Source organism: Phacochoerus africanus, chromosome 2 (genome assembly GCF_016906955.1).
Source record: "Phacochoerus africanus isolate WHEZ1 chromosome 2, ROS_Pafr_v1, whole genome shotgun sequence".
NCBI classification, from domain to species: domain Eukaryota; kingdom Metazoa; phylum Chordata; class Mammalia; order Artiodactyla; family Suidae; genus Phacochoerus; species Phacochoerus africanus.
This window is the reverse complement of record NC_062545.1, coordinates 63737593-63760415: the sequence shown is the minus strand read 5'-3', so window position 1 is coordinate 63760415 and position 22823 is coordinate 63737593. Positions and strand designations below refer to the sequence as shown.

General features: G+C 36.1%; 1 protein-coding gene across 1 annotated transcript in view; it reads right to left on the bottom strand.

The window, feature by feature from the left end:
- Nucleotides 1-22823, bottom strand: part of FHL5 (four and a half LIM domains 5) — a 47202-nt gene that overhangs the window by 4039 nt on the left and 20340 nt on the right. Inside the window, exons 2-5 of the mRNA XM_047761318.1 lie at nt 11801-11972; nt 10746-10920; nt 8674-8843; nt 3691-3877 (exon numbers count right to left, since the gene is read on the bottom strand). Of these exons, the coding sequence (XP_047617274.1) occupies nt 3691-3877; nt 8674-8843; nt 10746-10920; nt 11801-11959 (691 nt within the window). The 5' untranslated portion in view covers nt 11960-11972. The remainder of the gene's footprint in view (nt 1-3690; nt 3878-8673; nt 8844-10745; nt 10921-11800; nt 11973-22823) is intronic.

The window sequence follows — 22823 nt, the reverse complement described above, 5'->3', positions numbered from 1 at the left end:
TTGGATATAGCTGACTCCCTCAGGTCATGAGGGTTGTTTGCAATAAGAAACCTGACACCTGTTTTATCTGGCTTCATTTATTCCTGAAAATTCAGGAAACTAAGAAGTAGCATTTGGTGAAATGCTACTTGACTTGAAGATGAGCCAGTCACTATTCTAAGCTCTTGACTTCATATAGCTCGCACCTCACCTTCATGCCATAGATAAAACACTCAGCCTGACATTGCAAACAAGAAACAGAGAACTTAAACCTCTTGGCCAAGTCACCCAGCTGGTGAGTGGCAGATCTGGGAGTCAATCCTAGGCCATCTGACTTCAGAGACTAAGCTCCTAATTTCATCAAATTAAGTCTGAATTTTTCTTTTGTGAAAAACATTACCAGGAACATTAGCATCCCTTCCTGAAGAAATCCACATTTGAAACTCCTTTTACTGAAAATAAACAGAAAGTGAAGACGTCACCTCATTTAGCTACTCCTTTTGCAAATGAGGCAAATGAGGACTCTAGAGCTGCATCGTGTACACACAGCCACACAGTAGTCAGGGACAGAGGCAACATCAGGGTATTTTACTCCCTAGGACAGAGCTCTTGCCACCAGATCAAGCTCCTTCATCTATCCCAGAAAGTTTGAAAAGTAAATTCTATCTTAGAAGAAAAAAATACTGTAGTTATAACTTGAGAATCAATTGAGATTTAAAATAGTGTTTTAAAAACATTCTAAGATAGTTTCTTATCTTTCTCATGGAGGGTGACATGTTTGTATGAATGTACAACTTTGAGAAAACAAATACATGGTGGTATAGTTCTCTGTGGTATGTTACTTCAAACAGCTTAGTTTTAAAGAAGCTCAACTACAGGGCTTGTATATATTTAAGACCAAAACAAATCAAAGTGAGCTGGGAGTTTTTGCAGTCATATAGTGCCTGGTATGTCTCAATCACAGAGCCAAAAGGAGATTAAGATCATTCAAAAGACTGACTGTTCTAAACTAAATACATATTCTGCATTGGGATGACTTTAGGGTCAAATCATTGGTTCCTGATCACTTTTATGTTTCATGTGGAACAATGCGGGTTTTCTGTCTGACCTAAAAAAGTTGGGCTCAGTGATTGACCTGCAGAATCTGGCAGAAAAATCATTCAAACCCATGACTCTGTGATGGATCAGAATTGAAACTTATCAAGTTAAGGGCTCTTATAGGCTCTTTCAGGTAAGTATTAGCCCTTTGAGTCCCCAGAAAGTTTTCAAATCCATTTGGAGTTGTTAATTGTTCTCATTTTTTTGTAGACACCCCCCCCCCCCTTTTATTTTCTGGCTAATTAAAGAAAAGTGTTATCTGATACATCTACTGAGTCTCCATTGGGGTGTGATTGCAGATTCTACTAAGATTTTGGAGTGTTTCTGGAAGTGCCCCCCCCTTCTTTTTTAGGGCAGCACTTGCAGCATATGGAATTTCCCAGGCTAGGGGTCAAATTGTAGCTGCAGCTGCTGGTCTGCACCACACCACAGCCATGCTAGATCCGAGCTGCATCTACGACCCATAGTACAGCTCACAGTAGTGCCAGATCCCTAACCCACTGAGCGAGGCCAGAGATCAAACCTGCGTCCTCATGGATATTGGTAGAGTTGGTTACCACTAAGCCATGATAGGAACTCCTGGAAGTCCCATTTTTAAATAAAACCAGTGGGATGGTAGCTTATTTTTTTGGTATAGAAGCAGGAGAGCAGAGTGCTTAAGACCCCAAGCTTTGGAGCCTGATAGTCTTGGATTTGCCAGTGCAAGTCTATGAAAGGACTGGGGAGGTGACATAGCTGAGTGGTGGAGACCAGGTGGAAGGAATACAGGGCTCATGCCCTACACAGTGGGCCAGCCACTCAGCTCTGTATGATGGCAACCCAGCCGGGAATGTGAGGGCAGTCTGCTCACCCTGGGCAGGTTCTTTATTTACTTTTTTGTGCATCAATGGACTTCGCATTAGTTATTTCCAAACATGTGCAGGCCAAACAAAACATGCTTGCTGGCCAGATGTAACCCATGGGCCAGTGTGAGATTCTGAAAATCATCGTGCCTTGTACCACAGGACTGGGTTCTGTTTATCCAGGAAACTCCTTCCCTTGCAAGGAAGTGAAAGCCTTTCAAGCTGGGTTTACAGCAAAACTCTTTTCTTTGCATACGAGTGAATATTCACTTTTACTTTGTGACATATTTGAAGATGGAGGAGGAAGAAAAGTATAAAATAATCTTTAATTCTATGTTACATAAACTGAGCTAAAAAAATGAAATATGATCTAAGAGTACTAGAAATGGGGAATAGAAGTGGCATTATGCCACTTTATTTGGTGACCATATCTTGCCTATGAGAATAGCTGTTGGGTTTCTCAGGTGTGATGGAAACTTAATTCTTTTACTACAAAATTAGCATTTTAGACTTGTCTCTGAGGAAAATAGATTTTTTTTACCTTGAAAATCCATTTAACACGGATGGATTTACCATTTATGTTATTTTCAAATATGTCTCATATTTCGTTTCTTCAAGAGAATGCTATCTTGTTTTATCTCATATTCATAATTAAAACTTAGTGTAAGAGCATAGAAAAAGAGAATAAGACATTTGTTAGAAGCATCTTAAATTAAGGTTTAATTAATTCCCGACCTATGCTATCCTAGTTATTATAACTTCAGATTTTTATACAATACTTGCGTTTAATTAAAACTTTTTTGGAGTTCTCGTTGTGGCTCAGTGGTTAACAAATCCGACTAAGAACGATGAGGTTGCGGGTTTGATCCCTGGCCTTGCTCAGTGGGTTAAGGATCCGGTGTTGCCGTGAGCTGTGGTGTGGGTCACAGACATGTCTGGGAGCATACGTTGCTGTAGCTGTGGTGTAGGCTTGGCAGCTACAGCTCCGATTCGACCCCTAGCCTGGGAACCTCCACATGCCGCGGGTGCGGCCCTAGAAAAGGCAAAATGACAAAAAAATTAAAAAATAAACCTTTTCTATTTTGGAGTTCTCATTGTGGCTCAGTGGTAATGAACCTGACTAGTATCCATGAGGATGCAGGTTCCATCCCTGGCCCCACTCAGTGGGCTAAATGATCTGGTGCTGCTGTAAGCTACAGTGTGGGTCACAGATACAGCTCAGATCTAACGTGGCTGTGGCTGTGGTGTAGGCCAGCAGCTGTAGCTCTGATTCGACCCCTAGCCTGGGAACTTCCATATGCTGCAGGTACAGACCTAAAAAGACAAAAAGAAAAAAGAAAAAGAAACTTTTTCTATTTTAAGGCCACTTCACCCTCTTTTGGAACTTATCAGGATGTTGATTTATAAATATCCTTTCCCCAGTCAACTCTTTAAAGTTTTTGCCTCATATCATTCCTCCTTGTAAAGATCTCCAACCTCTCAGCTTGTCTTGTTCTCCTCCTGCCTCGAGCTATTACTTCATGAAGAGTCAGTACAGTAAGTTTAGTATTAATTACCCTCTTTAGAGCAGAGCTACCTTAATTACACTTTATATGTGCCATGAAGTTTCTGTGTAATACATATATTTATTTATTGGTCCCCAGGTTTATTTCAAAAGGAAACATAAAGGAAAGATCATGATTTTTTCACTTGCATTTCCTAAATTAGCTAAACAGCATTTACATAGCCACAACTGTCCCCTGGTAGGAGTGTATTAAACTGAAGAACTTACCAGTAATAGGTTTGGTGCAGGCAGAGCACTTTTTGGCATAAAGATGGTTGTAGCAGTCCAAGCAGAATGGATAATCATCTTTGGACATAAACTCTTCTTCACAGAGCTCCTTCCTACAGCCACTGCACAGAAAACACTCTTTATGCCATGGCTGGTCATGAAATGTTATCCCACCTGAAGTTATCACCTGGCAAAGGATCACAAAAAAGGCAATGACCATGGAAGCTATTAGAATTCAGATTCTTTTCTGTGTCCACAAGTGGTACCTGGGGCTATTCTATCACATTATGTCAGGATATCTTTTCCCTGTTTTTGTTGCTGTTGTTTTAAACTACTAAGAGAAACAAATGGCTATAGGGATTAAATAGAACTGGTGAGAAATATCCTAGGTTTTCTTCTACAATGGAACATAAAAGAAGCAGGATCATAATGGACTCAGGAAGATGAAAAAGAAATAGGTCCTTGATTTCCTTGCTCATCTTTTTCTTCTTGGTCTTCAAAAGACCTGCCATTAGAGCTAAGATACTTTCTATGCTTTGTTCTTACATCCATGTATAACTTTTAAGGATATTTAAAAAAAAATCCCATTTTTCATGAATGCTTTATTCCAGCAGTAGCAACTTTGAAAGGAATTGATAAACACAATCATTTGCTAATAATAACTAATATTTCTTAGTTTTTTTTTTTTTTCATTCTTTAGCCTTGTGCTTAACCTCTTTTTAACATTCTCAACATCCTGACACAGTAGGGACTATTATCTTTCCCTTTTTATTTTTTATTTTATTGTCTTTTCTAGGGCCACACCCATGGCATATGGAGGTTCCCAGGCTAGGGGTCTAATCAGAGCTGTAGCCCCCGGCCTATGCCAGAGCCGCAGCAACACAGGATCCAAGCCATGTCTGCGACCTACACCACAGGTCACAGCAATGCCAGATCCTTAACCCGCTGAGTGAGGCCAGGGATCGAACACACAACCTCATGATTCCTAGTTGGATTCGTTAACCACTGAGCTACAATGGGAACTCCTATCTTTTTAGAGAAGAGTAACTACTGAGTGTTAAGTCACTTGCTAGGATCGCATTCAAACCTGCACAGTCTGATTCCACAGCCCATGTGCTTAATCTTGAATGCAGCACTGAGGCAAATTCCTTTGCACCAATAAACCCTTGACAAGTCTTTGTCGAATGAACAAACACCAAGGGAAAAAAATGTTTGGAATGTAATTCCAATATTGAATCTAGAACACATGGGGGTGCTGTTGGTAACTTCATGAGATTTCAGCATGAGGGCTCAAAGTCATGAGGGCTGGTTAGTCATTAAATATTCCTGGGTCATGTGCTAGTTTGGCAGGGATACATACTATTCCTCCATATGATTATTTTCTCTAAACCAGTTGAATCTATGGATTCCACTTTTTTAAAAGGCTGAGATATCTTTATTTAAAAATCAGATGGAAAAGTATTAGACAACTTTTCTTGTGTGGCAGTTTTCAAGTCATAGCTTCTGTCAAAGCCATGGCTGCTGAGTTCCTGGGGTGTCTGTGGAACCTGGCCTGCGTTCATGGAAATGTCTTATACTGACTGAAGAAATGGGATATCTGAGATGGTGCCTGCAATCTTTGTATTCAAGTTAACTAGATATTAGAAAATGTAGAGTCTACTCTAAGCCATCCTATTGTAGACAAATTAAATGTATATGTCTATGCTCTAGGCTTTTTGAAAAGATTATTTTAAATCTTACAATGACTATCTTAAAAATTAAAGATATTTGATAGAAAAGTTTTTTTTTTTTACAAAGGAGAAAAATATACTAGTCTAAATAAGTAAATGGAAAACATAATGGTGTATGTGAACTAAAGCAATTTAAAATACCCCCTACTGACTTCAAATGCCTTACAGCAAGCACAGCAGAATCCAAGGTTCCTTTGATTTGTTTGGTCAAACGATTAGCAGGAAATGCTTAAAAGATTCAGAACTTGAAAAATGTATTCACAGAAAAAAAAAATCCAGCAATTTGATGTACACAGCAAAGATCATTTAGCTAGGGTGAAGAAACTGGAATATTAAAATACAGTTTGCTTATGATTATATTCCTTTTGAGGAGGCAGACCGGCTAAAATGAAATCTAACATTCTGGCTTGTTTTTTGCCACTAATTGCTCCAAGGATTTAGAACAAGTTTCTTCTCTGGCAAAGTGGAGGCAATGATGACTTTGCCCTCCGTGGACAACAGCCGATGAATCGAGAATACTCCATGTGAAACTGGGGGAGTTTGAATTCAAAGCACTACAGTTTGAGGTTACTTGTTTTGGGGTAGGAAATAAATTTTAGTTTCACAAAATAAAATCTATGGACAAAGTTCTAAGGGCCTGGCTGTTAAGTAGGTTTTGCTTATTTTCTTCTATTTTATATTGGTCTTCGGCTTGAGTTGAAACAAATTGCTTATCCTCAGCTTAGCTCATCTTGATCACAAACATTTTTATCCAACTTTCCTTAAAGGACTTGTGGTTTTAAAAAATTAAATAGAAAATAATCTGGCATGTTGTGATATGTCTACTACCCAATAAAAACATTTCATAAATTTTTTGGTGACTTTAAATCATATCCTAAATATAGGGCAGGCTCCTATAACCTGGGAAATGCCAATGCTTTGACTACAAATAGTGCTTAGCACCGATGGACTAGAGAAGTTCTCTTGAATCTTTATAGCATTGAAAGAAGATTTTACTGTGTGCCCAACAAAAGATTTTAATATAATTCCCACATCTCATTAATATTTTAGTGTAAATCCTTAAGAAACATAGCCTAAAAATGGCCAACTTAGTTGTCCCTTGAAACAGTGAGATAAATACATTTTATTTCTTTTATAGTCGATTTACAATGTTCTGTTGATTTCTGCTGAACAGCAAAATGTCAGCTGGGACATATATGACTGGGATATTATATATATATACATGCTTTTTCTCACCTTATCCTCCTTCATGTTCCATCACAAAGTGACTAGATATAGTTCCCTGTGCTATACAAGAGGATCTTATTGCTTATTCACTCCAGATGCAATAGTTTGCATCTAGCATCTCTTTCTAAATGCATGTATTGAGTGATAATTTTTTAGTGCTTTATCTATCACAGGGTCATAGTATCTGACTATTTCTTATAAAGTCATTATCTAAGTTGGCATTTCTGGTAAAGTAATGGCAGTCTCCGGGTATAAGATGGTTTTGTGTCATGTTACTTTTCATTGTAATGTTCAGCTATCATTAGAGTGAAATTCAGTAATTACAACTAATGGAGTTCTCATTGTGGCTCAGTGGAAACAAATCCAACTAGTATCCATGAAGATATGGGTTTGGCCTCGCTTAGTGGGTTAAGGATTTAGTGTTGCCATTAGCTGTGGTATAGATCGCATACACAGCTCAGATCCCATGTTGCTGCGGCTGTGGTGTAGACTGGCAGCTACAGCTCTGATTCTACCCCTAGCCTGGGAACTTTGATATGTGGTGGATAAGGCCCTAAAAAGCAAAAAACAAAAACAAAACCCCTACAACTTAGGAGTTGATTAATGCCTTCTCAGTGCATTACTAATATTTTGAATATATATATATAAAATTGTGTGTGTGTTTGTGTGCATGTTTGCATATACACTTGTAGAAAGTGGCAATGATACTTCTATACAAGCATGCAAATAGTCTTTTTTTTTTAAATTAGTGAATAAACTAAAGATACGTGTAATGGCAGGGCTAAATCTCACTAACATAAGATTGACTACAAAATAGAAAAATTGATCTACATTACTACTTATGAAAATATTCTAAACTTAAAACAATGTCAACCACTCTTTTGGTTATATAAACATTAGTTAAAAAGGTAAGGATATGGATTGGATATTTACAAAATTCAAGATGGTGGCTGAATATAAGGAAACAAGGAAGGAAAGATGATAGGTAATAATTTATAAGGGAATATAGGGAAATTTAATCTATTCATAGTTACTTTTTAAAAAAAATTATTGGAATATAGTTGACTTACAAAGTTATGTTAATTTCAGGTGCAGAGCAAAGTAAATCAGATACCTTTATCCACATACATATATCCATTCCTTTTTGGATTCTTTTCCCATATAGGCTATCAGAGAGTATTGAGTAGAGTTCCTACTGTATATAAAACAGTAGGTCCTCATTACCCATCTATTTTATATGTAATCATTATGTATGTCAGTCACATTATATATGTCAGTCCCAACCCCTTGATTTACCCCTTCCTCCATGTTTCTGCAAAGGTTCTTAAGAGATCTGCCCAAGTAGCCTGCATATCAAACATGTTTAGAAACCAGTGTCCTAATCCAACATGTTTTCATGATTTAAACTTTCTCATCATAATGTATTTGAAATTTATGATGCCTCACAGGTCAAAGATTTCTTTGAGAACATCAATACATATTTCATGGACTATAGTCAGGTTTATCAAGGTGACAGAGATGAGTGACTTTTCATATAAAAGCTTAGAAATAAAAAAGCTTCAAGTCAAGAAGGTATTTACATTGTCTGGACATAATGTGAGGAAGGAAATAGCCTGTTTAAATTGGTTCTCTTAGTCACTCTGTGAGACAAATCCATACGTCTTTGAAACTAAGTGGACCAAAAACTATTTTCCAAAAAATATTTTGTATTCAAAGAGAGATGTGTGACTCCTACCAGGATACGTGAAGTCTTCAGTTAATCACAGTGAATGGAACTGGGATATCAAATCAACTGAGCTTCTGGAATATCAAATTAATATTCTGGGTGGAACTTTATGGGGATAAAAATAGATGGCCATCCTCACAGCTACAGGTAGTGCTTTTGAACAGGTTGGAATTCAAAACCGACATGGATGTGTAAAGACAGATACAGCATGATAGTATGGGTTTATTACAAATACGTAGCGCAAGCTAAGAAGAAATGGTTTGAAAGATTTCACAAGCTTCAACCTCTTGAGATAATTACCTTCTTACAAAAGCTGCAGTAGTGAGCAAACTCCTTCTCAAAACAGGGCACACAATAATTGCCATTCTCTTTGGAAATCAATGGTTTAGTTCCTATTGGTTGTCGGCAGTGCTCACACACAAAGCAGGTTTCATGCCAGTAGTTTCCCTTAAATTCCATTTTGCGGGAACCTGTACCCCAACAGCAAGAACTGTTAGTATAAATCAAGCCTGATTTCTTTCTTTTCTCCCCCCCCCCCCTTTTTTGACCACAACCATGGCATGCGGAAAGTTCCCGGGCCAGCTATGAACCCATGCTACAGTTGCAGCCTGCACTGCAGTTGCAGCAGTGCTTAACCTACTGCACTACAAGAGAACTTCTGTAATGGTTTTCTTTTAAGGAAAATATGTCAAGATATTTAAAATATATATTAAAGTTAAGGTGATCAACTAATCATCCACATAGAAAAAATAGTGTTTTGTCAAAACATTTATCTGAAAAAAAAAAAAAAAAGAGGTGTAAGTAAAGAGAGTTCAGCCCTGCTGATGGTGAATCACTCTTTCAGTGGAAACTCGTGCTGTCTCACAATTTTGAGATGGGAAAGTACTATAAATGCAGACTCTGAAAGCATGGTTTAGATAAATTGGGCTGTAATAACCATTACAAGGATATTAGAAATGCCCAGGGCGCAAACTCCCGAGATTGATGTTGTGCACTTGGAGTCTCCTAGAAAATCTTTGAATCTATAATGAGAAAATGAGAGAGAATTGTGTTCTCATGCTGCTGTCTATAGGGATTGAGAAGAGGATCAAAACAGAATTAGTGCTTGCCTACAGGTGTAACAATTTACATGGGTCCTTGTTTTCCCTAAGAGAAAATAAAGATGACTGACCCTCAAACGAATCTGTGTTGAGCTACAAAATGAGGATCGGTTCCATTCTCCTGTGATGGATTATGTTTCCTGATGCTATTAGGCCTGCCTAGGACAGGGTATTTAATGCAGTGTTAGTATTATTTATTGGTATAGGTTTTAGCATTTTTCCATGGCTCAGATTCTGGTTCAAAAGGTTGCTATAAAATTAGGTTTATGAAAATATGCAGAACGCAATAACTTAGCAATTGAAGACAGAATAATCTTTGTATTTCTAAAGTACACCAAATGAGATGAAGATATATCAAGAAAGATGTCTTTTCTCAAAAAAAAAGTCCTGTATAGTAGTCCCCCCACTTTATCTGTGGAGGTATGTTCCAAGACCCCCATTGATGCCTAAAACTATATGGGGATTGTATAGAACCCCATATAAGATGTTTTTTTTCCTATTCATATGACCTATGTTAAAGTTTATAGACTAGGCATTACGGGAGGTTAGCCTAGTCAATAAAATAATAAAATAGAACAATTATAACAATATGCTGAATAGAAGTTACATGAATGTAGTCTCTCTCTCAAAATATTGTGTTGTACAAATTCAATACCTTTTCCATCTTAACTAAACATTTGTCATGCACCATGGCCCTAATTTTTGCAGTTGGAGGTGCAACAGCAAAAGCACAAACTTCTTTTTTCTACTTTACAATTTCATGGATGGAAAATTTGTTCTTACATTAGATCTTAGCAACCTCAACATAGGATTTATTTTCTTTCCTTGTTAGGTCAAGAACTTCCTTTTCATTTAAAGGAAGTACTTTATAGCTTTTCTTCAGCATATCTGAATTGCCACCATCACTCTCCTTGCTTTTTAACTAAAATAGGGGTTTCTTGAACACAAGCACTATGATAATAGTGTCCAATCTGATAACTGAGATGGTTGTTAAGTGACTACTGGGCAGGATGCTCTGGAAAAAGAGATGATTCACATCATGGGCAGGATGGAGGGGGAAAATGAGAGATTTCATCACACCTTGCAGAACAGCACACAATTTAAAACTTAGGAAATGTTTGTTTCTGGAGTTTTCCATTTAATATTTTCAGGCTGAGGCTGACCTGAAACCATGGATTGCAGGGGGCTATTATACTACTCTTTTCCTGTGTTTGGGTTTAATTCAAAGCATTGCAGCTTCAGTTCTAGACTGAAGCTCCCTCGCGGTCTTACCTGGCATGATGGTCCTCTTGCAGTGGAAGCACTTGGAGGAGCACTCGTTAGAATAGCATTCTGAGCACAGAAGGCGCTCATCCTTGACAGCAAAAGGTTTTTCCACCAAGGAGTGATTGCATTTGGCACAATTGAAGCATCCTTCATGCCAGTGACGGCCTTTGTAACAAAGATCCTTTGAGACAGTAAATCAAAATTAATTAAATGTGTTTGTGATGCAACTGGTCGTTTTATAAGACAAAACCAAACACTCCTGGGACTCTGGTGCCAGTAGGTTGTACTGGTAGCTTGAGGGAATGTTGTTATTGATACTATTACCCATAAAAAGGAGATTGTCTGGGGCAATTAAGAACTAGAGCCTCGGGCTTCCTTGGTTGGTTACAAAAACCAGATGGAATGTAAGTGGACTCTCCTATTTCTTCAGATTTTGTCTACTTTCCTTTTATAAATTATAAGAGAAGTTTTTCATGGAATGATGTTTATTTTTAGGTTGTAATATCCTGTTACTCTTTGAGTTTCAACTGAACAAAATCTTAACACTGTTTAGCCAAAGCAAAGGCCAAAAAAAAAAAAAAACCCAAAACCACCCCCCCCCAAAAAACAAAAAAAAACCCCAAAGACAACAACAACAACCAACAAAACAATAATGTGCATTGTGGGAAGAATGGGCTGTATGTGTGAGAAGTATCAGGGCACTATGGTTTTAGGAGAGATGAGGCTGATTTGAAGTTAGATGATATAAATGCTTGAATTTTTATACTTACAATTATTTATGTATTTCATTCTAGAAATACATGTTTTAGCTCTGTGACTTTCGGCAAATAACTCTTTTAATCTTTAGCATTCTAAATTATCTCCTAATATCACTCTAAGGATTAAAGCATATGTTACGGTTTGCAGCATTGAGCAGAGTGCCTGGACCTTGATTGAAGGTAGCTTTGAAAAACCTTATATCTAGTAGCAGAGCAATAGGGTATTAACAGTCAACACTGAAGAAAAAGAGGCCTTCCAAAACATTTGTCTGCAGTGATTCTGTGAATTGAGGTAAGACCTACCTTGGAATCTGATTCAATTGGTTCTTTGCACTCCTCACAATAGTTAGAAAAGATGCGATCATAACAAGAAACACAGTATGGATTGTCATCCTTTAGTACATACTTCTTCCCAAGAAGTGATGCCGTGCAGTATTGACAATCAAATTGAGCAGTCGTCATTTTGGTTTTTGTCCTTCAAATAAAAAAAATTCACATATATAAAGGCAAAATTTTTGATAAGGTAAATTATAAAGCCTCAATACACTTGAGTTAAGCACTCAAATGAGTTTATATTTTTTACATGAAAATGCCCTAATTTAGCAAAAATGCTGTAGTCATGGTGATACTTGGAGTGACTTAGGAAAGGCTACTCTCCCATTGTGGCAGTTCTCTATGTGTTTTGCTAACCGAAATGCATCAAGTCAGCAGCCAGATTGTGGGGAAAAAATCTTGTATTCATCATTTGCCAATGTAGAATTCAATGAGAAAGTGATATGCATTGAAATAGTCTCTATATGTGCTAACTGAAGTAGAAATTACTGATGAAGTGCAATGTCATTTTCTGCACTACTCTTTGAGCTCCCAACTCTTTACTGGGCACCTAATGGGGGTTCTGCTCAATAGTTCTAAGGCCTTGCTGTACTACAGCCTCTCCCTGTGACATCCTCCTCAGCTGTGGCTTGAACCTCCCCAAATGTACTTTTGACTCTGAAATCTCTAGTTTTAGCCTGTTCATTGTTTGCCTCTTGGGTATCTCCATTTAAATGACCCACACCTGGTTGGTCGAAACAACCTCCTCAGCAGTGAGGATTCAGTCCAAGTGTTAGGTCTTGGTGACTGCCATTGAGTCATTTCCCAGATGTGGATGTTGGTTAAAAATGACAGTGGTAGAAAAGAGCTTTAGGTCAATTCTGGTTTTAGGGCTAAATGAACATGTACCCAGAAAGAATAATAATGGCAACATCTTACAGGATGAAAAACTGATATGAAACACAAAGTCAAGGTCAGGATAAGAATTCTAGTTATTTTGTAAGTTTATGAAAACCATCAAAGAACAAAATGCATGAATTTCAAAAAGGATAATTAGGCATTGAACATGAGTTTTTTTAATCATCAAAAACAGTACCACTGATTTTCTTGGAAAATAAATATATTAGGGATTACAAATATATTCTATTTATCCTCCTCAGAAATTTGTTTTTTTAACTTGAGCAAAGTCAGAAAATCAATTATTCTGATGCTTTTATAGTACGTTAATACTAGCTTTTATTTACTACATTCAAACTGTATTTCCATATATTTGCCACTTTTTATTTTAATAATGAAGTTTCCAGCACAATGTCTTGCTGAATTTACATTGTCATTAATTCTCTATATAGCAGATCTTCACTATCAGAGAAAAAACTGAGGATTTGGCACATGTGTGCCTTTTCCCAGGAAAAATGCACATTCAGACTAGAAGTTCCCAATGGAACATGCCAAAATTATCTGCAAAGAACACTGAATTCCCTATTTAATTTTCCACAGTAATGTCCCTTCTTAGTGAACATAAACACACTAAAAGAGTTACTGAGGTCTTGGAAACAGGAGGAAAATAGTCCGATTCTCTTGAAAGATTTTAAAAAAAACCTAAGTTTTATTCATATTTATAGTGATCAAGTGTTTATCTCTTACTAGTGCTACGACAGTAGAGTATATATCTTAAATGTTCATCACTTAATATGTAAATGCCATTTTCATTATTAATATTTATTTAGTTTTAGCATGTAATAGCACTATGAAACACAGCCTCTCGGGACTTAGGAGTACTCAGGCTACTTCCATTTTGTGCGGCTTTTAATATATTATAAAATGAAGAAACAACTAAGGGATCACAACATTTGTAGAATTTCTAGCATTTATTTTATTTTATTTTATTTTAATTTTTTTATTTTCCCACTGTACAGCAAGGGGGTCAGGTTATCCTTACATGTATACATTACAATTACATTTTTTTCCTCCACCCTTTGTTCTGTTGCAACATGAGTATCTAGACAAAGTTCTCAATGCTATTCAGCAGGATCTCCTTGTATATCTATTCTAAGTTGTGTCTGATAAGTCCAAGCTCCCGATCCCTCCCACTCCCTCCCCCTCCCATCAGGCAGCCACAAGTCTAGCATTTATTTTAAATAACACTTTTTTTTTTTGGTCTTTTGTCTTTTTTTTTAGAGCTGCACCTGCAGCACATGGAGGTTCCCAGGCTGGGGGTCTAATTGGATCTGTAGCTGCTGCCTATGCCAGAGCCACAGCAAAGCCAGATACAAGTCTCGTCTGCAACCTACGCCACAGATCATGGCAATGCCAGATCCTTAACCCACTGAACAAGGCCAGGGTTTGAACCCGCAACCCCATGGTTCCTAGTCTGATTCGTTTCCACTGCGCCACGAGAGGAAACTACCCAGACAACACTTTAGAAATACAACATTACAATGCCTGTACCTTATGTGGTGATCAGAGCAGAAGCCTAAACATCTAAAATCTAAATATCTGAAAGGAATATTTTATAAATATATGAATATTGATATAGAAATATATAACAATAAATATAAATACTTGTCTAAATGTAAGAATATGTGGTCTTGCCCACTCCCATCCGAATCACGTAATAGACCTTGCTCCTTAGAAAATTCTAATGAAATTGACTATATTCCATATTTTCTTTTTCTTTTTTTTTGTCTTTTGTCTTTTTGTTGTTGTTGTTGTTGTTGCTATTTCTTGGGCCGCTCCGGCGGCATATGGAGGTTCCCAGGCTAGGGGTCGAATTGGAGCTGTGGCCACTGGCCTGCGCCAGAGCCACAGCAACGCAGGATCGGAGCCGCGTCTGCAACCTACACCACAGCTCACGGCAACGCCAGATCGTTAACCCACTGAGCAAGGGCAGGGACCGAACCCGCAACCTCATGGTTCCTAGTCGAGTTCGTTAACCACTGCGCGACGACGGGAACTCCTTTTTCTTCTTCTTTTTTTTAAAGGAGAAAATTACTTCCTATGCCTTCTTTATTTCAAAGCAACATCATGGAGTTGAGAGGGTGAGAACAGTCCATTTAATACCTCAAAACTATATAATTTTGCATTTTATAGAATTTTTTCCCTATAGCGAGAGAGGCATTTGGTCCAGGTCAACATGTAATAAATAGCTAGTAAGTAATAGTTGAACTCCCTGCCCTCAAGAAGTCTAGATTGTTTTATTTCTTACCCTGGTAATAGTGACTATAATTTGAGGTAAGAGAATAAACTGAACATTCACTCTCTTATTCTTTCTTGGGGAAAATATACGAAAGAAATTTAGTCTTCATTTTCATGAACTATATCATCAGGTACACAAATACATGAATACATCCATAGTTTCTTAAACAGAGGTTTTAATAACCATAAATATGACACATATTTCCCTAGGACTATGTAGGATTCTTAGCAACTAATAGAAAGGAGTGGGGAAATATAGCATAGGGAGACTTTTCTAGGAAGATTTTTAGGAAGTTAATCTTTTGCAGATGTATTAAGAAGGGGAGAAGGATCTTGATTAGCAGGGAAGAAAGGGGAAAAGACAAATGTGAGAATGGCACAGATCGCATCTCAAGTTGGGAAAAGGTGAGTTATTGCCAACAGATTTTCACCCAAGTATATCAGGATTTTAAAAAAAAAGACGTTGGAAGTATTTAAACTTTTTAAAGCTATCTGAATTTTTTAATACAATCAGTCCTAAAGGGGTTGGGGACAGGCAAGAGGCAAGAGTGTGAATTTTTCCAATCAGGTCACATTTTACCACTGTATTCTCTTCTAAACATCATTCTGTACTTTTTCCTCTTCTTCCATCCTTCACATTATATTTTTGAATAATCAGGGAATAACTTGTGTCCACAAGAGCAGACCAAATGGCTTGTTTTTAATTATCTTCTAACAGGTAAACTTGTAGGAAAAGGGAGTAGGGGACTATGTAACTCATATCTCAGAAGCCCCCATCTGAGCATTAATTTGGCAAAGATACTGAAGAATTTTTGTTCAAAGATTTGAAATCCTTGAACAGAGCTGATGTATAACTATGTATAACTATAAGAGATCTTAAAGTTTTAAATCTTAAAGTTTAATTTAATTTTTTTTTTTTTTTTTTTTTTTTTGCTTTTTAGGGTTGCAGGTGCAGCATATGGAAGTTCCCAGGCTAGGGGTCAAATCAGAGCTACAGCTGCCACCTTACACCACAGCCACAGCACTGGGGGATCCAAGCCACGTCTGCGACCTACACCACAGCTCACAGCAATGCCAGATCCTTAGCCTGCTGAGCAGGGCCAGGGATTGAACCCACATCCTCATGGATAGAGGTTAGTTTCGTTTCTGCTGAGCCACAACAGGAACTTCAAGAAGTCTTAATATTAACGAATACCCAAATGGATAGCATTTGACTTTTCTAGGCATGAACTCCAAAATGCTAGTATCAACATCAATAGGACATTCTTGTCAACCTTTTCAAAGGGATCAGATTAGATATACTCTTGTGAAACTTCTTTCAGAATCATTCTGCAGTTGTACAACAATTTAAGCACAGAATTTTTATCATTGCATACTGAGATTTTAGAAGATTGAGTTACAGGTACATTGATATATTAAAGAACCTATGAAGATACGTAAATAGCTCAGAAATCCAATGTTGAGAATGGAATTGGGTTTTTTTTTTTTTCAATTTCTCCCTTTAGATTTTAGATTTCTGCATAAAAGAATGTGAGTTTGTCATAGCTTCCATAACTGAGAATGCTGTTTCTTAGATGTTATTTTAAAACCAGGAATAATTTTGTGTCAAGTCCTGTTATATGGTGAGTTATTAATTAGAAGGCTAATGTTGTGAGCAATATATACATATTTTTACTATGCTGAGCAAAATTAATAGATTCACAAGAAATACATGTTAAAGAATGTCAAGCAGGAAGGAGGCAAGGATTTGAGGCTATACGTGGTATCTTTAATATGCTTTTTATTTGCAAGGCATCACATACCATTCATTCATTCATTCATTCATTTGATAAACAGGTAAATATTTTGTATTTGCAAAGTAATCTGCTAGAAGGTGTGAAGGATATAAAAATTGATTAGATTCAAATCCCATCTGCAGAGAGTTTATAATCTAGTAGGAAGACTGAGGACAGTTTACAAATAACTAAACAAAAGTTTGGAAGCGATGAAAAAATGAAAGGTTATGATCATTTAGAGCAATGATTCTAAACACAATTCATGTTAGAATTTTAAAAATTTCCAAAGTACTGCCCTAGCCAAAACCATTTAAAATAGGGTTTCTGGGGATAGAGAATGAGAAGTATTTTTTTTAGCTCTCAGGAGGTTCAAATGGCCAGTGATAATTAAAAACCATCAGTTTAGAGAAGGAAGAGGGGAATTATTTTTAGCTGGGAAAAATTCAGGAGCAACTTAGGTGGCATTTGAATTGATCCTGTGGTAAATATTATGGCTTGGTTCTCCCAACCTTGGCTCTATCCTACTTCTACTTGGGGAGGTCAGGCAGCTAGACATTTTCTGGACCCTGTTAAAGCTACTGTTCAGGATACAAATTTGGCTCTGCTCACTGCAAACTAGTGTGTAAACTGGAAGGTGGGAGAAAAGCAGAGGGCATGTTCCTGCTGCTGTTGATGCTGGCAGGCTCGGTTGTAGAACTGTGGGGTTTCCCCCATTCAGAATGCCTGGACTCAGGTTTTCTGGGGGTCCAGGGATTTGTTTATGGTCTGAGAGACAGTTGCGGCTGTAGTCTCAGTGGCAGCAGCAGCAGGTTCCTCACCTCCAGATTACAGAGCAGAATGGGTGTTGGGAAGCCTCTACCACCTTGGAGGAATTGTTAACTGTACTAACAATGAGATCTAATGTTCCTATGTTTCCTGAGAGCCAGGTACTATGTAAAGTTCCTTATTAGATGATCTCTCATAAACATCAATGTAGGGTGGGTCTATTATTATTTTCATCCCCATTTGACAGATGAAGAAACCAAAGCTTAGAGAGGCCAAGATCACTTGGCTGATAAAAATGCTGAATCCAGGATTTAAACCTACACCTGTTAGAAACTGAAGCCCAAGATCTAAGTATTCTTTCCTGAAGATGTGGGGAAGGGCATTTGGGATTGACCAATAGGATTAGAAAAGATGTTGGAGTTCCCATTGTGGCGCAGTGGAAATGAATCTGACTAAGAACCATGAGGTTGTGGGTTCGATCCCTGGCCTCGCTCAGTGGGTTAAGGATCTGGTGTTGCTGTGAGCTGTGGTATAGGTCACAGATGTGGCTCAGATCCTGCATTGCTGTGGCTATGGTATAGGCTGGCAGCTGTATCTCTGATTCAACCCCTAGCCTGGGAATCTCCATATGCTGCAGCTGTGGCCCTAAAAAGAAAAAAAAAAAAAAAAGAATTAGAAAAGATGTTTACTTGATAGAAGAGGCTCATATAAAAAACAGAAAATAATATATTTGAAGTGGCTTGCAGGACATGAGAAGGATAAGTTTGGAGGACAAGTTTGGAAAGGTAGACTGGGCAAGATCACCAATGCTTAAGTTTCAACTTAGAGTTGAACATATATTTTTTCAACATAAAATATATAAGCATTGAAGAAGTTCTCTAGTGGCGCAATAGATTAAGGATCTGGTGTGGTCACTGCTGTAGCATGGGTTCAATCCCTAGCCTGGGAACTTCCATATACCATAAACACTGCATATGCACACATATGAAAGTATTGATGATTAAGAATAAATGAGTCAAGTGTTTTTGAGCTGAGATTTGTGAAAATTAATTTAGGAATACTAATAGAAGGTATTGGAAGGTAGATAGATCACAGACAAGAAATTAGTTTATTTTTCAGTATTCCATTTAATCAACAAATATTATTATTCCCATGTAAAAAGAGATGTTTTATGTATTTTGGTGTGTATATAAAGGAGAAGTCTTATTGAAGGAATAATGGCCAGTCTATTAAAATGGACAAAATACATCATGTTATAAATTTAAAAAACAAAGCAAAAAATATGAACCTCCCACAGACTAAAAACACAATCTAGGAACCTCTGGGTAAACCTACTAAAAATCAAAGACAAATTACATCTTAAAAATAGGTTAAAATACTACCTTTAGAGTAACAAAAAATAAGTCACCTACCACTCACATAAAAAAAAAAGGAAAGTAAATGATGGAATGTTAAAACTTCTGAAAGAAACTAGAAGCCAATTTAGAAGTCAATACTCAGATAAAATATTTTTTGATAATGAAGATGAAAAAAAGATATTTTCAGACAGTGAGAAACAAAATATATCAGTAGTACACACATTTTAAAGAAAATACCAAACAATGTTCTTCAAGCAAGAGGACACCGGACTCAGATTGAAGCTCAAAGATAAAGTGGTGAAAAACAACAAAAATTATAAATATGTAGATAAATCTGAATAAATATGAACATAGAACAACTTTAACCAAAGAATTTGAAAATTTAGATAAAATGAGAAATGTCTAGGATAAGGAAAAAATTAAAACTGACACAGGAAGAAATATAAATTTCAACTGGTTGGTATTATTAATGAAATTGAATTTGAAATTAGAAGCTTATGTAGAAAGTAAAATACAATCCCACATAGCTTTACCAGTAGGTTTTATCAAGCTTTTAGGAAAAAAATAATACCAATCTTAACAAACAATATTAAATAATTAAAAACAAGAATGACCCACTTAATTTTGAGCCCATTAAAACTTTGATACCAAAACCTAAAAATATTATGAGAGACATTGTACAGATCAAACTCATAATAATACATTTTCAAGTAAATATAAAAGTTTTAGCAAATCACTAATTGAATCCAGTGATATATGAAAAAATTTATAAGTTGAGTTTATCCCAGGAATACAATTTTGATTTAAAATTGAAAAGAGAATCATTGTATTTTACCACATTTACTAAATAAATGAGAAAGCTAAATAATTATTTTAGCAGATGCAGAGAGGGCATTTGATAAAATTTACTTCAATTCATGATTTAAAACTTATCAAACTAAGAATAAAGGAATTTTCTCAATATAATTTAAGGAATATATCAAACGTTATCAAAAAGGCTGAATGTTAGTAGCTTTACTGAGATGGGAAATGGGAAAAGAATGTCCATGTTCCTCATTTCTATTCTGTTACAGCAAAAGTCATAGACTGTGACTAAGCTGAGAAAAAGAAAAGCATAAGAATTGAAAGGAAAAATACTCACAATTTGTTGATGGATAATTTTGTGAAGAAAACCCAAATAATTCTGTAAGTTGCCAGAGTTGCTGGATAAAATATCTATGTATAAAAATCTATTGTATTCTTATATGATAGCAACAAACAGAAAATGAAATTTCAAAATATATAGCATTTATAGTATAATTAAAAATATCCTCAAATACCCTGTAATAAATCTAATAAGAATGTGTAAGAAAACTTTGAAGGAACATAAAGAAAACTCAAATAAATATGTGGAAAGATACAATATTCATGGACTTTAAAACTTTGAAGGAACATAAAGAAAACTCAAATAAATATGTGGAAAGATACAATATTCATGGACTTTAAAACTCACTATTTTGAAGGTATTATTTCTTTTAGTCCTTTCAGAAAATGGGAAAATATTTTCATTACCTTGTAATGGGGAAATATTTCTTAAGCAAGGCAGAAAACATACTAGCCACATAGGGAAAATTTAATAAATTAAAACTACATTAAAATTAAGAACCACTGTTTTTCAAAAGACAGAGTGAAAATGATAGCAGAGTCATAGAAAGGTATTGCAACTCAAGAACCAACAAAAGTATCATAGAGAACCAGAAATTCTGCAAGTAAATAAGGAAAAAAATAGACAATCCAATAAAGATGCAAAAGATTTGTATAAATACTACACAAAATAGAACATTCAAATGATGTTAAACCTAAGATTGTGCTTAATCTCATTAACTATCACTGAAAGTTTCACAAGTACCTTGATACAAGAGCAATATAAGAAAACTCATGGAATTACTCTACCCTAGAAATATAATGTTTAAAAAAAACCCTGTTCAAAATCAATAAAAATTGTACTTGTATTAAATGTAGTATGATAAATAAAAAAACTTCATGAGTGGATTAGCTTGTCATATGAAATATTAAAATTTAAGATAATTAAGATAATATAGTATTGAAACTGACTAAACCAAAAGATCAGTGTAATAGAAAAGAAAATGAAATCATATATATTATCTATATTTATATGGAAATCTGATATATTAAAACACTTAGTTTAGTAAAAGAAAAATTATTCAATAAATGTTACTGGAATAATTTGTTATTTACATAACAAAAAAATTAATTGGGTCCTCCCTTACACCATACTCAAAACAATTCCACATTCAACATGAAAAGCAAAACTTAAAATTTAGGAGTAAATTTCTATGAAGTCAGAGTAGGGAAAGTTTTTTTAAAAGATGCAAAAATAGAGAGTTCCCTTTGTGGCGCAGTGGTTAACAAACCCAACTAGGATCCATGAGGATGCGGGTTTAATCCCTGGTCTCGCTTAGTGGGTTAAGGATCCTGCTTTGCTGTGAGCTGTGGTGTAGGGCACAGACACAGCTCAGATCCCACAGTTGCTGTGGTGGTGGTGCAGGCCGGCAGCTGTAGCTCTGATTTGATCCCTAGCCTGGGAACTTCCATATCCATGGTTATGGCCCCAAAAAACTAACTAAATAAATAAATAAATATAAGCTAATGAAAAAATGGGCAAAAGATATAAGCAAAAAAACTTTTAAAAATGATAAATATTTTATTTATTTATTTATTTATCCATTTCTAGGGCTGCTCCTGTGGCATATGGAGGTTCCCGGGCTAGGGGTTGAATCAGAGCTGTAGCTGCTGGCCTACTCCAGAGCCACAGCAACGCAGGATCCAAGCTGTGTCTGCAACCTACACCACAGCTCACAGCAACACCAGATCCTTAAACCACTGAGAAAGGCCAGGGATTGAACCTGCAACCTCATGGTTCCCAGTCGGATTCGTTAACCACTGAGCCATGACAGGAACTCCATAAAATGATAAATATTTTAAAGAAAGCTCAACCTACCCAATGAAATATGAATTTACCTGACCAGCAAACTGTAATGAAATAATTTATACTCACAAGTTCAGAAAAAATTAACAAGTATGACCACATAAAATGTTGGTGAGGATAAGGAGCAAATGGAATTCACACACTGAAATAATAATGAAAGATGGATGTATAAAAGCACTCTGAAAAACAATTTTTCATTAGATTGTAAAGTTGAACATGTACCTTTCATATGACTCAGTAATTTCACCCCTAGGTGTGTGACTTATAAAATTGTGTAGGGGTCACCTAAAAGAATGCTTATGACAGCATAGTTTATAGTAAACCTAACAGCAGGAAACTCTGAACTTCTGCCAAAGGGAAACTAGATAAATAAGCAGATGTATGGTCATATAACACACTGCTATATGGCAAGAAAAATAGATGAATTACAGGTGCCCTCCTCAATATAGATAACTGTCACAATATCAAGTGAAACAAGTAAGTCATAAAATAGTAAATGCACCAGGATTACATCTTTGTAAAATTCAAAAACAGTCAAAGTTGATTATTGGTAATTATAATAAATATGTTAACATGTTTTTAAATATAATAAATGTCATTAGAGCTATTAAAAAACATGATTATGATAAACCCAAAAATCAGGATGGGATTTAAGATTATCTAACTTTTAGAATTAGATAAGGATTGGGAAGTTGTAGGGGTTTTCCATATGGGGTTTTCCAAAATATTTGATTTCTTAAGCCAAATTATTTTTTTATACTTTGCATATATTAAAATATTCTTTTCTGTATAGGTAATGTTTTATTTTTTAAGGTTTAAAAATGAGTGGATGAAAATCAAGAAGTAGTATATATTAAACCATTCCTTCCTTATGTTTGTCAACAAAGAGGTAATCCAGAGAGATGTAGCAGTACCCAGAGATTATTTCTGCG